An 18824-nucleotide genomic window follows, 5' to 3' on the forward strand; every position below is an offset into this window, starting at 1 on the left:
ACAGAACAGAGGCGCTTGCTGGGAAGATTTGTGTTCCGCCTATCACAGGACACTCTGAGGAGAAGGAGCAGCTTTTAAATCATTGACGCTCGCAGCACGGAGACTGTCACCGGCGTATAAGACGACCCCCGACTTTGGATGCATTTTTTTTGCATCCAGAAAGTTGTCTTATACGCCGGAAAATACGGTATGCCAAATGAACGGGGAATACTGCTATCCTGCATGTCTATCATAGTATTGACAGTATGCCCCCTGACTTTTTTTTACTGTACTCCCAGATCAGATAGGCTAGATCTAGCCCTGTAATAAATGCAATGGCATTGACTTTATAATACCATACTGACATTATATCCTTCCTCACATTTGTCAACCTTTCTGTTTTTCAAGGGAAATGTTTGCACACAGTATGATTCTGGTGTTCTAGTATCCAAGCCAAGAAAATTGCTGACCTTCAAGTAATTTGGACTATGTGACAGTTTGGCTGGCAACAGGAATTTTTTTCTGTGAAGTTTACATTATCTATACTCATGAACATTTCATAATACCTCTGCTGTTCCTGGGAAGTGGAGCTTGGACAATTTGGCAGCTACATCACTTGTGAACAATATTGAGTCATATTCTCTTCCCTTTGGATCTTGTAAATTAATTCTTGGTATTGCAGTTTGCCAGGTGACAAGGAAGAACGTGTCATTTCCCACTGTGCTATCAATAAAAACAGTGCCGTTCAAACATGCTAATGGTTGGAGGCTCTCGGATATGCTTTCCAGCTGTAAATATACAATGGTTATACGTATGTTAAAATAACAATGTATCACATTTGAAAAAGATGGAATAAAAATAACATTCAGGTGTTAGTCAGTGTGATGGTATGTCTAAACCCACTATTGTCAACATAGGGGAAGATCCACAAAACAAGTAGGCCGGCGTATCTACTGATACGCCGGCGTACTTTCAAATTTCCCGCGTCGTATCTTTGTTTTGAATCCTCAAAACAAGATACGACGGCATCTGGGTTAGATCCGACAGGCGTACGGCTTCGTACACCTTCGGAACTAAGATGCAATTCTTCGGCGTCCGCTGGGTGGCGTTCCCGTCGTAATCTGCGTCGAGTATGCAAATTAGCTATTTCCGACGATCCACGAACGTACGAGCGGCCGTCGCATTCTTTTACATCGTCTCTAGTCGGCTTTTTTCGGCGTATAGTTAAAGCTGCTGTTTCGTGGTGTATAGTTAAACCTGCTATGTTAAGTATGGCCGTCGTTCCCGCGTTTAATTTAAAACATTTTTTTTCGTTTGCGTAAGTCGTCCGTGAATCGCGGGATGGACGTACTTTACGTCCAAGTCAAAACAGTGACGTCCTTGCGACGGCGCATGCGCAGTTCGTTCGGCGCGGGGACGCGCTTCATTTAAATGAAACACGCCCCCTACCCGCCCAATTTGAATTCCGCCCCCTTATGCCGCGAGAGATAGACTACGCCGCCGTAACTTACGGCGCAAAATCTTTAAGGATTCAAACCAAACTGCAGTAAGGTACGGCGGCGTAGCGTATCTCAGATACGGTGCGCCGGGGCAGATCTTTGTGGATCTGCCCCATACAGTTTACAGCATGTGGGGCTTAAAGGACAACTCTTATGCTCTGTACACACAAGCGGAATTCCCATCGGAAAAAAGTTGGATGGTTTTTCCGACAGAATTTCGCTCAAGTCTGCCTTGCATACACACGGTCACACAAAAGTTTGGTGAACTTTTGACTGCCAAGAACGCGGTGACGTAAAAGACTACGATGAGCCGAGAAAATTAATTTCTATGCTTCTGAGCATGCGTCGATTTGTTTCCGAGCATGCGTTGGAATTTTGCGCGTCGGAATTTGTACACACCATAGGAAATTCCGATCATATTTTTTCCTGATGGGAAAATAGAGAACCGGCTCTCTATCTTTTTCCAGCAGTTTTTCTGTTGAAAAATGTCTGATGGAGCATACAAACGGTCAGGAATCCCGACCTAAAGCTCTCATTGGACTTTTTTCAACGGGAAAACCGATCGTGTGTATGGGGCATGAGATCGTCTTACAAATGAGCATCTGTGAGGGACTGCAATTTGTAGAGTTCTTTTGCAGTAAGCCTTTCTGATTTAAAGCGGAGTTCCGGCCACAGTTTCACTTTTTAAATATAAATACCCCTGTAATACACAAGCTTAATGTATTCTAGTAAAGTTAGTCTGTAAACTAAGGTCCATTTATTAGGTTGTTACAGCATTTAGACACTTTATAAAATATAAATTGACTGGGGCCATCTTAAGTGTAGGCATCATGAAGCCAGACTGTATGACTTCCTGGATTTCAGCCTTGCAGATCTCGCACATGCTCAGTGCTGCACAAGCAGTGTAATAGGTTTCAGATCAGGTTTCAGCACCTGTACTGTCCAAGTCACATGATTCTTCGAGACTGGGGAGTGCACAGACTCCTGGAAAGTTACACCCACTACATTCCCAGGAGTCTGTGCGGTGTAGGTTAGGAAGCTTAAGCACCTAGGTGCAGGAAGAGGGAAGATTAACTAATCTGCCTAGCAACAACACTTTGAAGGCATCTAAAAAAAAAAAAAAAATTCTTAAAGGACTAATGACATTTTTTTAAAACTACTGATGTAATGTTATATTTATGGGTGGAACTCCACTTCAAAGCTAACCGAAACTTCTTTTTTCTGTGTTTTCCACAGACTATGGAAGTCATTGAACTCCAGTAGGGTTTTTATTGTGGTCTTTCTGCTTAGCTGTATTTAGCACATATTCCCCCAATTCCTACTGAGACCAGAAGTAATCGGTATTCTTTACAGTGAAGATACAGACTGCATCAACATAAATGTTTTCAGTGAAATCGGGAAAGACTAGAACCTCTATCATGTCATTGTTTTTATCTGTGGCTTTCTGTGACGACAACCATTCCTCTTGTTTCTGGTTCTGCTGTCACAAGTTGTCAATGGAACAGGAAGTGAGGTGAAATATCACCAACTGGGTCAAGGAAATAAATAAAAATTTGACAGTGTTTTGAAAATATTGACTTTTTAAACATTTTCCAAAACTAAGAAAAACAACTACCTTGCACCAATTCAAAATACATAGAAAGAAGGCTGCAAATACAGTGACCATCCTGCTGAATAAAGTGACCATGATAAACTCCATTGTGGAGGAACCATTCCCTGATGTCCTCTGGAATATCTCCTTGGAATGTCAACCTTCTGCTTCCATACATTGCTCAGTGGCTCCTCCTGATGACTTACACATCAATCAAGACTCAGTACTGAGGCTGATGGGGGAACTCTATGGGCTGGATTCAGCAACAAGATACGGCGTAATTTCAAATCTGCGCCGTTGTATCTTTACGCCGATTCTCAAAGGCAGAGACGTTTAAAAAATAGGCTTCTTCCGCAGACATAACTTGAATAAGCCTGCGTATAATTGCGTGCAATTTTACGCTGGCCGCTAGGTGGCGCTTCTGTCGTTTTCGGCGTAGAATATACAAATGACCTAGATACGCCGATTCACAAATTTACGTACGCCCGTTTACGTTAGGCATTTTCAGCGTAAGGTTACTCCTGCTATTAGGAGGCGCACGCAATGTTAAGTATGGCCGTCCTTCCCGCGTCGAAATTTGAATTGTTTACGTCGTTTGCGTAAGTCGTTCGCGAATAGGGCTGGACATAATTTACGTTCACGTCGAAACCAATACGTCCTTGCGGCGTACTTTGGAGCAATGCACACTGGGATATGTACACGGACGGCGCATGGGTCACCAAGAATTTACATAAAACACGCCCCCTCATCCGCATTTGAATTACGCGCGCTTACGCCGGCCCCATTTACGCTACGCCGCCGTAACTTAGAAGGCAAGTGCTTTGTGAATACAGCACTTTCCTTTCTAACTTACGGCGGCGTAGCGTAAATACGATATGCTACGCCGCCGTAACATTGCACGCCCCTACCTGAATCTAGCCCTATGAGTACTGTGAGGGGAAAACACTAGAAGTGTCTGTAGGCAGACTGAACTGTGTTTGGTAATAGCACGTTAGCGGCTGGCCCAGGCTGTGGGAAAGGGTTAAATGCTGCAAGTTCAGCTTTGTGTCCTGTGCTATAAAAAGGGGGATGGCTGAAGTCGAGAGTGGGTCCATGGGTTCCAACACTGTCTGTAAGTGGAATTGTTTGACGCTGCTGAAGGCACCAGGTTTTCGAAAGACATCCAACCGACAATGTCGTAATAGACTCTTGCCTCACCGAGGTATGCCTGGGCCAATATGCCACAATAGTTAGGTTTAGGGAAAGAACGTTGTTCATATTGAACTGATATGCCACATTTCATTACTAAAGTTGCATCAACCATTATAAGACTTGTCTGAAGGTATTAAAAGGGATGGGTTTGGTGTATTTAAAGAACGAGTGCTTACTGTTATTTTATTTAAAAAAGCATTAAAATAGAAAGCCACTCACATGTATTAAGACCAGACATGAGCCTATAAAGCTTTAAAAAGTTCCCATCTGCAACCGAAGGATGACAATGGATTGGATCCTTCAATATAAGCTTCCGCTGCTAGCTTGCTCTCTCTCTTACCTGGAGGTGGTGTAGGTTTCGATGAATAAATGATTTTTCAATGATCACCTTAACCACTTAAGGACCGCCGCGCGACGATATACGTTGGCAGAATGGCACGGCTGGGCACAGGGACGTATATATACACGTCCCCTTTAAGAGCCCAGCCGGCGGCACGCACGTGACCCGGTCCGAAGCTCCGTGACCGCGCCCGTGGGACCCACGGACCCGATCGCCGCTGGTGTCCCGCAATCGGTCACAGGAGCTGAAGAACTGGGAGAGGTGAGTGTAAACACACCTTCCCCGTTCTTCACTTTGGCAATGTCAGTGATCGTCTGTTCCCTGATATAGGGATCAACGATCACTGACGCCCCGCCCCCCCTACAGTTAGAAGCACACATGAGGTCACACTTAACCCCTTTAGCGCCCCTAGTGGTTAACTCCTTCACTGCATTGTCATTTTCACAGTAATCAGTGCATTTTTATAGCACTTTTCGCTGTGAAAATGACAATGGCCCCCAAAAATGTGTCAAAATTGTCCGATGTGTCCGCCATAAAGTCGCAATCACGAAAAAAATTGCTGATCGCCGCCATTAGTAGTAAAAAAAAAAAAAAATTATAAAAATGACATACTATCCCCTATTTTGTAAACGCTATCAATTTTGCGCAAACCAATTCATAAACGCTTATTGCGATTTTTTTTTACCAAAAATAGGTAAAAGAATACGTATCGGCCTAAACTGAGGAAAAAATATGTTTTTTTTATATCTTTTTTGGGGATATTTATTATAGCAAAAAGAAAAAAAAATTGCATTCATTTTCAAAATTGATGCGCTATTTTTGTTTATAGCGCAAAAAATAAAAACCGCAGAGGTGATCAAATACCACCAAAAGAAAGCTCTATTTGTGGGAAAAAAAGAACGCCAATTTTGTTTGGGAGCCACGTCGTGCGACTGTGCAATTGTCAGTTAAAGCAACGCAGTGCCGAATCGCAAAAAGAGGCAAGGTCCTTAACCTGCATAATGTTCCGGTTCTTAAGTGGTTAATGCAAACAGGGTAGGAGATGACTAGACATACTGGGGTATGGAGCTCCAGACAACCGCAGAGGTTCTGGAAAAGTCCTGAAGGTGAGCATGGGAGGAAGTAACAAGGGAGCTAGAAAGATTGACCGTTTAACATGGGAGTCTATGGGGAAACAGGGTCAGCTTGGGAGGCCATATCTCCTCGGCTATCGGTGCCAACCCAGACATACTACAGGTAGGAGTAAAAGCTGTAAAATATATTTGTGATTTGGTAATATATTCAGAAGTTCAAATAATGGATTGATGAGTCATATATTTTGTTACGTTACCTGAACAGGTTGTTTGGAGTCAAACCCATTTCGAGGTAAAGCCCCAGTAAAGGCACCAATGAAGTCATTTATGTCCAGATTATCAGATGCGGAAAACATTAATCCTCCTAAAAGAACAAATTGCACCAATAAAAGCCTTTCTGTTATTGGAGGATAGGTCACTATTTGACATGATTTATAATTTCTAAAGCGCACCAGTCAAGTCTGCAAGGCTTTCAAGATTTTTTTCGGCATTTGGTCCAAAAGCTATAACATGTATGATGACTCCACTTGCTGCTATTTCGGGGAAGCATAAGCTCAAATTGAAGTTGTCTTCTCCATCTGTCATTAGAACTATTTCAGTGCTTTGTGCTGAGCCGTGTAGGTTTTTGTTCACCTGAATCGTGGAATAAATAGAAAATTTACAATGTACAATGAACAACATTCTGGTTCACATATTAATCAACTGTAATGCAGCGTACACACGACCGTTTTTCAGGTTCTAAGAAATTAAGTTTTCAATGATCTAGAAAAAACAACGTTTTTTTTCAACCCGATCGTTAAACCGGCCTTGCCTACACACGATAGTAAAGAAAAAATGCTCTAGCAAAGCGCGGTGACGTACAACATGTACGACAGCACTATTAAGGGGGAAGTTCCATTCGGATGACGCCACCCTTTGGGCTGCTTTAGCTGATTTTGTATTAGTAAAAGACGATTCACGCTTTTCTGTCTGTTACAGCGTGATGAATGTGCTTACTCCATTACGAACGGTAGTTTTACCAGAACGAGCGCTCCCGTCTCATAACTTCCTTTTGAGCATGCGCGGATTTTTCACGTCGTTAAAGCCCACACACGACCATTTTTTACAACCTTAAAAACAACAACGTTAAAAACGTTGTGAAAATATAGAGCATGTTCAAAAAAAAATTTGCCCAGTTTTTTAGAACCCGAAAAATGCTCTGAAGCCCACACACGATCGTTTTTAATGACATTAAAAAAAAACACTTAATTTTTTAGAACCCGAAAAACGGTCGCGTGTACGCAACATCAGAGTATTTTTTAAATGGTAAAAGCATTTTAGCTTTCATGCTGCTATTACCCCAAGCAAGCTACAGTCTGCCAATTGAGATGATTCAATCCAATTGGTATTGTAGTCCCCGACTCCCCTAGCCTTAGAGAAGAATTCCAGGTATGGCATTTTTTACATGGTTCCATTGGTCCAGCTTCGACCACTATACTGTAACTATGCATATACCATGCCTGTGGGATCCTCTAAACTTTGGAAATCACTGTAGTAATGAGATTAGTCATTTAAAAAAGATTGCTATGTTGTCAGTTATCTTTATTTACTGAAAAAATGGGGTTTATGTTTCTAAATCAACATATTAATTGTGACAGTTTCCTTGCTCTTTCCGATGTTTGCAACAAGTAGTTCTTATGTGTGACACTTTTGGATTCTGGCACTGTGGCTATGACAATTTCATTAAAGTCCTTTTTTGTTGTTAACATTTTTTTTTTTTTTATACTTACCAGCAATGTGCAGCCATATTGCCAAGAGTGGTTCTTTACTTCCTCTATGGCAGTCTCCCGCTGGTTATGTCCGCTCCCCTGGGTGCCTCCTCTGCAAACTGGGTGCTAAAGAGGCACCCATGTGCACATGCTCTCAAGCCAGGCAGTGTGCGTCCATAGGCACACACAGTGCCAGTAAGCCACACCCACTGCTCCCTCCTCACAGGTGCTCTTAGGCTCCATTCACAACTGAGCATTCCAGAATCGCAGGCAGAATCCGGCGATTCTGCTCACGATTCCAGATTTGTGGCAAAATGTGAGATGTGTTTGCAATGCCATTACCTCTCAATGGCACACCAATCAGGGTGCGACTTTGCTGCGGCATAGAACTGAATTCTATGCCACGCAACGCGCAAAACTTATTGCTTAAAAAGGAGCAGAAGCTTATTTTCAACGACAGTGTCACGCATTGCAATTCACCACAATTGCAGTGCAATTTATTGCATGGCAAAATTCCACCGCGATTGGGGTGCCATTAAGACGTAATGCCATGGCAAAGTCGTCCAAAGTTGCCATGAATCGCAGGTAGAATTGCCCGATTCTGCCCCTGATTCTGGAACGCCCAGGTGTGAATGGAGCCTTATGCCCTGTACACACGATCGGTTCATCCGATGAAAACGGTCTGATGGATTTTTTCATCAGATATCCGATGAAGCTGACTTTCATCAGTCTTACCTACACACCATCAGTTAAAAAAACGATCGTGTCAGAACGCGGTGATGTAAAACACAACGACGTGCTGAGAAAAATGGAGTTCAATGCTTCTGAGCATACGTTGACTTGATTCTGAGCATGCGTTGATTTTTAACCAATGGATTTCCCCACAGACGATCGTTTTTTTCTATCGGTTTTTTAACCATCAGATAATTTTAAAACAAGTTCCTAGTTTTTCACCGATGGATAAAAAAACGATGGTGCCCACACACGATCGGTTCGTCTGGTGAAAACGGTCTATCAGACCGTTTTCATTAGACGAACCGATTATGTGTACGCGGCTTTACTGTCTTCTTTGAGACCAGACCATGAATTGAGAGGGGAGGTGTTATACTATCATATTGGTGCTTAGAAAAATTGAGGTAATATTTGTAAGTTTTGCTTTGCAGTCAAAAGTCTAAGGGCCAGATTCACAAAGAGATACAGTACAATGGTGTATCTCCTGATACGCGGTTGTATCTCTGACTTACACTGGTCTTATCTATGCGCCTGATTCATAGAATCAGTTACGCATAGATATGGCTAAGATCCGACTGGTGTAACTGTGTTACACCGTCGGATCTTATTTGTAATTTAAAAATGGCGTGGGGGGGCGTTCCCGCTGATTTACGTTGAATAATATGTAAATCAGCGAGATACGCGAATTCACGAACGTACGCGGACCCGACGCAGTGTTGTTACGATGTTTCCGTAGCGGCTTTCCCGGCGTATACTTACCCCTGCTTCTATGAGGCGCAGCCAATGTTAAGTATAGCCGTCGTTCCCGCGTCAATTTTTTTACGTCGTTTGCGTAAATCGTTCTGTAATACGGATGGATGTCGTTTACGTAAGAGTCGAAACCACTGACTTCCTAGTGACGTCAGTGGGAGCAATGCACGCCGGGAAAATTCACGGACTGCGCATGCTCATTCAAATCGGCGCGGGGACGCGCCTGATTTAAATAGTACACTCCCCCTAGCCGCGGAATTTGAATTCCGCCGGGGGATTTGCGATACGCCGCTGCAAGTTTGGAGGTAAGTGGTTTGTGAATTACCCACTTGCCTCTCAAACTTGCGGCAGGGTATCTTAAATCAGATAGATCACGCGGATCTAAAGATCCGCTGATCTACCTGAATCTGGCCCTATGTGAGGCAATTCTGCAACACCTTACTAACAGTTATATGAATCTGTCCAAAGTTGAGCCATTTATTGCATGGATGAGAGATAGATTTCTAATGAGTGTTTATGACACTCTGCATGAATTCCAGAGTAACGAATTCAGTTCTAATGCCTCGTACACACGATCGGTTTTCTTGGCGGGAAAACTGCCATGTTTGCTTTTGGTCAGGAAAACCGTTGTGTGTACACAATGAAAAGCAACCGATCAGGTTCTCGGTTTCCCCCCTGGTTTTCCCGGCAGGCATTTGACCGTCAGGAAAACCGATCAGGTGTACAAGGCATAAGCCATACTAAGCTATGCTATACTGCAAAATATTGCTGTTCATTAGAAATGTATGCCAATGAAGATTTCCTCTGCTTTTTCTGATTTATACAGGAAAATTAACTTGGTACCTCAAGTCCAGCAAGAATTCCAGGACAAATGTTCATAATTTCATTTGTGGCAGAAGAGGGAACCAAGGAGATTACATTTTCTCGTTGTTGCTTATCCATTTTTTTCAAAGATGAGATGATAGATGTGGAACTTGCAAACTGGACAACACCAACATAAGCTGAAGACTCAATAATCTGTGAAAGGAAGACATCCACTGCCTGGTGCAGACGGCCTAAACGATTATCCTGCAATGCATGATTTGTAATATGTTGATCAGTATTATATTGCCTGGACTATCAGACTCATTTAGCAAATAACACAAAGGAAAGAAAATATTCATTATTCCTGTTGGGGCCAAACCCCACAAGATTTGTAAATAAAAAAATGCAGAATTTCATACAGTTCGCAGTAAACTTCCACTGAATGAACGTGGACGATGCCTACCTGACCTGCACGTACGGGGACCTCTTCCCATGTACACGCTTGTCATGTCAATGTCCTGGACCAGGCGGGGCCACGATCAAATGAAATTCAAAATCATGGCCTTACCCTGGCTGTAGGTAAATGTACAAAGCCCCTCTCTAAAATGTACTGTCCAATTGATATAATCTATGGCTGGTGAATTCCCTTAGGGTGGCAAATGAAGGCTGTTCCAGACTACATCCTAAGCATCCTAAAAAGCTCTGCTGATCCCGGTCTTCCTCTCTATTTTTATATGGACCGGGAAGGAAGAATAGACCCAAACAGCCTGGGAAAGCAGATGCCAGGCTTAATCATTCCCTAACCTGGACAGTCTGTCTAAGGCCTCGTACACACGATAGGTTAAACAGAGGACAACAGTCTGATGGACCGTTTTCATCGGTTAACCGATGAAGCTGACTGATGGTCTGTCGCGCCTACACACCATCGGTTAAAAAAACGATTGTGTCAGAACGCGGTGACGTAAAACACAACGACGTGCTGAAAAAAACAAAGTTCAATGCTTCCAAGCATGTGTCGACTTGATTCTGAGCATGCGTGGATTTTAACCGATGGTTGTGCCTACAAACGATCGTTTTTTTCCCCATCCGTTAGGAAACCATCTGTTAAATTTAAAGCGAGTTGGCTTTTTTTTAACCAATGGTTAAACAACCTATGGGGCCCACACACGATCGGTTTTGACCGATGAAAACGGTCCATCAGACCATTGTCCTCTGTTTAAACTATCGTGTGTACCAGGCCTTACTTGCTAAAAAAAAATCCTTTTTTAGGCAATTGTCTACATACATATCAATTGTCCACCAATTCTTTCTCATAAAAATATACAAACATTTAGCAACACTGCCTGGTGGGGTTCTTTAAAGGGAGAACGTTGTCTTCTTTACACAGTGGATGTGGATTCTCTTATTGCTCGTACACACAAGTGTTTTTTCCGACGGCAAAACTGCTATGTGAGCTTTTCGTCGGGAATCCCGGCCGTGTGTATGCTCCATTCGATGGGAAAACTGCCGGACAAAAAAAGAGATCAGGATCTCTTTTTTCCTGTCAGGTCAAAAATCCAAGTGGGAAAACTGTATGGTTCGTCTGTATGGTTTTCCGACGGGCAGAAAACCGCGCATGCTCAGAATCAAGTATGAGACGGGAGCGCCTCTGACTGGTAGATATGTAGGAGTAACATATTTTTGGGTAAATCTGACCTCTAAAATTTGTACAATGTCATTTTAAAATCAATGCCTCATGGAACAAAAATGCACTGCTAATTTCAAGTACCAATTTAGCTTGAGTCAAAGGAAAGGAAATAATATTTATTTTGTGTCAAGAAAAAAAATATACTGTTTGCACTGTGTCAAGAAAAAATAAAGTACGGTAGTTGTCAACTTCGACAAATATTAAAAACATTTTTCTATAGCGAAATATAACCTAATCATAAATTCATGTTTAACCACTTGCTTACTGGGCACTTAAAGTGGATGTCCGCTGAAAAAAAAATATTAAAAGTCAGCAGCTACAAATACTGCAGCTGCTGACTTTTAATATTGGCACACTTACCTGATCGCTCGTCACTCTGCTGCCCCCCCCCCCGCCTTTGTCGGTGAGGGAACCATGAAGTAAAGCGCTCCGGCTTCACTGCCCGGTTCCCTATGGCGCATGCGCGAGTCGCGCAGCACCTGCTGATTGGCTCCCGCTGTGCTCTGGGAGCCGAGTGTTCCCAGAACACAACGGGGACAGGGGGATGGGAGGTGACGTCCTGCCCGCAGACTGTAGCTGGAAGTGGGTGCAAATACCATTTCTGGCTTAGTTCGGACCTCCACACAGCTGGCGGACGAGACAGATGGTCGCTTTGGGCTCCCGGTGGTAAGAGAGACCAGGGAAGAGAGTCGGAAGGTGACAGGAGGGGGGGCTTATTAGCCGCATCTGTTGTTATCATGAGCTAGCCGACTGCTAGCTCTAAAAAATGGTACCGGGGTCATTACCACGGTACAACCACTTCAACCAACTGGCGTACAGTTACGTGATTTGGCGTGAAGTGGTTAGTTAAAGATATAATTGGAGAATTTTTTTTTTTTTTTTGCCTTTACCCCAGGGCTACAGCATCTGCGGTAATAACTCTGATATACAGATTTGGCTATCAAAGTTAAATATGAAAAAGTCTTGTATAGTGAAAAAAAAATCTGATTGCAAATTGTTGTTAAAGAAAATCTTAGACATGCAGTTTTTTTTTTTATCATAAAAGATAAAAAATGTATTTGATAAAGACCTTTACATACCTGGTTCATACTTCTAGATGTATCAAGTACCAGAGTAACAACTCTGTCTTTGGACTGTAGCAGTGTGAAGGTGGGCTCAGGGGTACTAAAGTCAGTTTTTGGGGGAGTGGAAAGGATATCGTTGGAGTCCATGATTACTTCCCATGTACTGCGATAGTTACACATTCTGTTATGTAGATTCGGTGCCATGGTGTTATGGGTGCTGGCATCACAGAATTTAGTTATCTGAAAAAAATAAAATAAAAATTATAATTGATAATTATCTGTAATATATTGTTAAAATACTTATGCTGTATGGGATGGAATATACAGTGTACTGTATTATCTTTATGGTGTCACTAAAAGAAACTAACAGGAATGCACTGTAGTAGACATGTGCGATTCAGTTCATAATGAATTTATTTTCTTATGCATTTGTTAGTATTCGTACATTCGGATCAATTCGAACATCCGAATAGCTGAAAGAACCAAAATTACGAATTACGAATAAGCAAAATAACGAAATGAGAAAATACGAACTTACGAATGGACAAACTTACGAAAATACGAAAACACCGAAATAGTAAAAGAACAAAAATGAAATCTATAACGAATGATTTGCATTCCGTATTTTCAATCCTTTGTCTGTTCGTAATTTCGTATGTTCGTATTTAATTTGTGTGTTCGTAATTTTGTTTCTTTGTATGTTCTTAATTTCATGTTCTCGAATTGTTCTTTCGTATGGGCAGTATCTTACTGTGATGTATCTTACTTATCTTACTTAATATCTTAGCCAATCATTTTTATTTTTCCATTTGCAACAATACAGACACATTGTACAAAATACATCCCATAAAACATCACAAATACTACATGAACCCACTGAAGGAAAAAAAAACAAAAAATACCCCACCCCCGACAGCAGAAAACACCGCCGCCCAACACCTTTGGAGCATAAAACGTATAAAGAAAATGAATGGAGAAAAATTAATGCTTACTAAATAGAGTAGACTAAACCTGACCATAAAGTATTCCTCTTGATGAAAAAAAAACATATATATATATATATATATATATATATATATATGTATGTATGTAGCACTACCCCCTAATGAGCTGCTGGTTTAGATTTGGGCTTGCTGTTACCTTACTGTTCACCATGCTTGTCCTAGGGGTCCTTCTTGAAGAGTCACAAATGTCCACACCAACACTTGGTTTCTTTTTCTTCAAAGGTTTTATTAAACAAGTTCCGTTAGAGGGATGGAGGGTTAGGGAAGATTTGGGTACCTTGCTTTGCGGATCACGGGTATGATCTTGGATCCAGAGGACAAACTGTTTCCACACTGGATTCAGCAGCCACCGCTTAGGCCTCTCTCACTGACCTAGCAGCCGGTGCGAAGCTCGTTCAAAAGTCTTTGCCACAAACTTGATGAATGCTGTTGAGTCGTTACACGGTCCTCTGCCACAGGATCATGTAACCACACACGCACTTTAGAAAGTTCCGAAAAAATTACACAGCTCACGGTGCCAGGATCTTTCAGCCAAACCGGCCATACTGTGAGGTAGATAAGCCAGGATGGGTCCTCTATTGGAATCCTCAATTGTTCAGCTTCTTCCTGCAGAGAAGACAGCACAGGACCATCCCTGGACCAGTAGGCCTCAGAAACTCCTGGGCCTACCCTCAAAAGGCTGCTAACACATCCCTGAGGCCAGGAGGGCCATCAGGTGAGGATCGGAAGACCCTGCCAGAACGGTGTCTGCCCCTAAGTACCCCTCCCCAGAATGCACAGTGGCGGGAACCATGCCACTGGGCTGCTTCTGGGCAAGAGGCACCCAATACACCCAGCCCATTGCATTTCCAACCCTGACTCCTGGTGACAGCGACACCCACAGTCAGGTGGAAGATGCGCAACGCAGCTGAGCTGGAACAGAAACCCATAATTTACCATAAAATTCTGAGGTAAACTACAACTCAGATAACTACATTTACAAATAGCGCCTACTCAACAGGAGCAGGGCGCTACATATACCGTATTTATCGGCGTATACCGCGCACTATTTTGCCCTGAAAATCAGGGCAAAATCGTGGGTGCGCGATATACGCCGATACCCGCTTTCCCGTCACGAGTTTGAATACTGCGCCGGCATATACCGAGCGCAGTACACTCGTGTATCTTCGGGCAGTCTCGGCGCCTCTCGCGCTGACGTCCTGAGCGTACAGGACGTCAGCGCGACAGTTGCCGAGCCTGCCCGACGATACACGAGTGTACTGCGCTCGGTATATGTCGGCGCAGTATTCAAACTCGGCGCGGGAAACGAGCGGGGAGGACGCGAGGACGCCGCAGAAGGACGCCGGACCCGACGAAGAGGACACCCGAAGTCGCAGACAGACGCCGGACCCGACGAGGCCGCCGATGGACGCCGCGCAAGACACCAAAACTGTAAGTACAAAACATCTTTTTTTCCACAGGAATTCGGGCAACTTTAGGGGTGCGTGCTATACGCAGGAGCACGCTTTACCCCGATAAATACGGTATATATTTATATACACACATACATAGTCACATATAGCCATATACATATAGAGCAATACTTATCGTGCAGATTGATCTATACCAACATCGGAGACATAGATTCAAGCAATTGTGACCAGATGGCATCGAACTTCCACATGAAATTTCTTAAAAAATATGTACCGTATTTATCGGGGTATTGCGCGCTCCGGCGTATAGCGCGCACCCCTAAAGTGTGCACACTTTTCCTGTGGAGATTTTTGTACTAACAGTTTTGGTGTCTTGCGCGGCATCCAACGGCGGTCTCGTCGGGTCCGGCGTCCGTCTGCGGCTTCGGGTGTCCTCTTCGTCGGGTCCGGCGTCCTTCTGCGGCGTCCTCCCCGCTCAATCCCCGCTTTCCCTCGCCGAGTTTGAATACTGCGCCGGCATATACCGAGCGCAGTACACTCGTGTATAGTCAGGCAGGCTCGGCTACTTTCGCGCTCACGTCCTGGACGTCCAGGACGTGAGCGCGAGAGGAGCCGAGCCTGCCCGACTATACACGAGTGTACTGCGCTCGGTATATGCCGGCGCAGTATTCAAACTCGCACGGGAAAGCGGGTATCGGCGTATATCGCCCACCCACGATTTTGCCCTGATTTTCAGGGCAAAAATGTGCGCGGTATACGCCGATAAATACGGTATGTTTTTCAAAAGAAACGGTCCTATTAAGATCAAAAATCCAGTCAGATAAGGTAGGAGAATAAGGAGAGGTCCACTTAAGGGAAATCTGTCTACGGGCCACAAATAGGGCAAGCCTAATAGTATTCATGATATGAGGAGGGTATATAGAAGAATCATAGAAAACCCAGTAGGCACGTAAGTGGTTCAACCGAGATATTAACATCCAATAGTCCATCAAAGCGGAGGTCCACCCCAATTTTTTTTTAAAAAACCAGCAGCTACAAATACGGCAGCTGCTGACTTTAAAAAAAATGGATACTTATCTGCTTGTCTCTCGGCTGCCCCGCCTTATACATGCCCTCTCAACTCCCGACACTGATGCTCTTGGGTGGCCTACGGTCCTTGACGCCATGCCTTCTAGTGCACACATATTTGTAAGTTATCTTGTCCTATATGTCTTTTGGGGGGGTTTACCTATCCTCCCCTACCCTGACATAATTAACTTACCTAGCTAATTTATTCTCCTATTGCAGATACCTCACATATCTGCTCCTGAAGAGTGGTTTAAAGCCGTGAAACGCGTCAAGCTACTATATATAGTGTACGAGTTACACACCCATCAGGATATGTGTCTATAATATTTCTAACTTGATAGGGATCCCAAGACTATTGATCGTGCAGATGTTATTATTTCAACATATTTATCCAGCTATGAATATGGTGCCCCCTTCATTTTATCATGAATATCCAATGTTTGTACACATGTTATTACTAATTGAAATCAATGGGACAATGTGGCTATACTCTGCAGAGGCGATTTGCGGTGGTTTTTAACCCTTTCTCGGCCTCTAGCAGGGGTAAAACTGCCCTGCTAGCGGCCGAATAGCACTGCGAAATTGGCGGTAAAGCGCCGCTAAAAATAGCGGCGCTTTACCGCCAATGCACCTCCCGCCCCGGTGTGAAAGGGGCCTTAAGGAAAGTAATTGTTTCAGTTATTTCACTAATGCTGTAGGATCAATTGGTTTTGGAGCTGAATGTGGTCATGGTGTGCAGAGTCTCATGCCGCGTACACACGATAATTTTTCAGCATGAAAAAAAACGTAGTTTTTCAGCATGTACACACCATTTTTAAAAAATTATCTAGCAAAGCGCGGTGACGTACAACACGTACGACGGCACTATAAAGGGGAAGTTCCATTCTCCTTTGGGCTGCTTTAGCTGATTCCGTGTTAGTAAAAGACGATTCGCTCTTTTCTGTCTGTTACAGCGTGATGAATGTGCTTACTCCATTATGAACGGTAGTTTTACCAGAACGAGCGCTCCCATCTCATAACTTGCTTCTGAGCATGCGCGGATTTTTTACGTCGTTTTAGCCCACACACGATCATTTTTTACAACCCAAAAAACGACATAGTTTAAAACGACGTTAAAAAATGCAGCATGTTCAAAAAATTTTTTTGCAGAACCTGAAAAATGATGTGTAGCCCACACTCAATCATTTTAAATGCCGTTTTTGAAATAAAAAACATTTTTTTCATGCCGAAAAATGATCGTGTGTACGCGGCATTAGTGATTTCTATAAATATATGGGGCCACCACCTCAGAACCAAACAACTTACCTTACTATCTGATAACAATGAAACATTGCAATTTGCTTAGCTTCCAAAACAACATCTGTTTTGACGTTCTTGATGCACTTAGTGCTTTTATCATTACAACTTGGCATCTGTTTGTAAGTAAATTACTAGAAAACATGCGTACCCCGACTGCAGTTGCTTTATCTGACAAGCATTTCCAGAGGTACAGGGAGTTGGCTCCATCAACAGAGTGAGTAAGTGAACTCTCAGAACATTTGTTTGGCATTACTTGGAACTGGATTTAGCATTAGTAAATTACCTAGTTAATCAGTAGCTGATAGAACATAAAACTGCTAAACTTGCATAAACTCTATATGTAAAAGTTGTAGAAATTTACTTTTTTCGGTGTCGGTTTCCAGCTGTCAGTTTTCCAGCGTCTAAAAGAGGTTTTCAACTGCACTGTCTACATGAGCCCTTAAAGGAGTTGTAAAGGAAAATGTTTTTTTTACCTTAATGCAATCTATTCATTAAAGTGGGAGTTCAACCAATAAAGGCCGTTTTTGCTCTTTTACCCTTAGATGTATGCTCATTTAGTCTAGGGGAATCGGGTTGTTGTTTAAAAATCCGAGCATTACTTACCGTTGTAGAGGGCGATCTTCTCCGCCACTTCCGGGTATGGGTCTTCGGGAGTGGGCGTTCCTTCTTAATTGACAGTCTTCCGAAAGGCTTCCGACGGTCGCATCCATCGCGTCACGAGTAGCCGAAAGAAGCCGAACGTCGGTGCGGCTCTATACTGCGCCTGCGCACCGACGTTCGGCTACTTTCGGAAAATCGTGACGCGATGGATGCGACCGTCGGGAAAGCCTTTCGGAAGCCTGTCGGAAGACTGTCAATCAAGAAGGAACACCCAGTCCCGCAGCCCATACCCGGAAGTGGCGGAGAAGATCGCCCTCTACAACAGTAAGTAATGCTCAGATTTTTAAACAACAACCCGATTCCCCTAGACTAAATGAGCATACATCTAAGGGTAAAAACACCATTTTACCGGCGAACCTCCGCTTTAAGGTGAAAAAACATCGGATACTGCCGCCCCCCCCGAGCCCCCCTTATACTTACCTGACCCCTCGAGCCCCCCTTATACTTACCTGACCCCGTGGTCCCGCGATCCTCTTCGCTGCTCAGCCTGGCCGCTGATTGGCTAGAGCGGATGGATTGGCTGGCGCTGCTGTCAATCACATCCAGTGACGTGGCGCGCCGAGGGGCGGGGCCGAGTGAGCCATAGCTGCTCGCTGTATCACAGGAGCGTGCCCGCAATTAGTGACCACCATGCAAGCTCTTGCATGACTGTGTTGACTAATTGCGGGGAGGACCAGAGACAGCCTCCGAGGGACCCCAGAAGACATGGATCGGGGCCACTCTGTGCAAAACGAACTGCACAGTGGAGGTAAGTATGACATGTTTGTTATTTAAAAAAAAAATTTCCTTTAGTAATGCTTTAAGTGCTTTAAGTTTGTGCAATGACTTCAAAATCCACCCTATAATGCTTTGTACACACGATCGGAATTTCCGATGGAAAAAGTCAGATGGAATTTTTTCATCGGATATTCCGGCCGTGTGTG

At 43.6% G+C, this 18824-nt stretch overlaps 1 protein-coding gene across 2 annotated transcripts in view; it reads right to left on the minus strand.

Annotated features, from left to right (window-relative positions):
* Window positions 1-18824, minus strand: part of LOC120945732 (calcium-activated chloride channel regulator 1-like) — a 98563-nt gene that overhangs the window by 37853 nt on the left and 41886 nt on the right. For both annotated transcript variants that reach the window (XM_040360098.1, XM_040360099.1), the window contains 5 exons: window positions 12474-12698; window positions 9747-9971; window positions 6126-6306; window positions 5931-6037; window positions 546-767 (listed from right to left, as the gene is read on the minus strand). In XM_040360098.1, coding sequence (XP_040216032.1) covers window positions 546-767; window positions 5931-6037; window positions 6126-6306; window positions 9747-9971; window positions 12474-12698 — 960 coding nt within the window. The remainder of the gene's footprint in view (window positions 1-545; window positions 768-5930; window positions 6038-6125; window positions 6307-9746; window positions 9972-12473; window positions 12699-18824) is intronic.

Source organism: Rana temporaria, chromosome 7, assembly GCF_905171775.1.
Source record: "Rana temporaria chromosome 7, aRanTem1.1, whole genome shotgun sequence".
In the NCBI taxonomy this organism is placed as follows: Eukaryota; Metazoa; Chordata; class Amphibia; order Anura; family Ranidae; genus Rana; species Rana temporaria.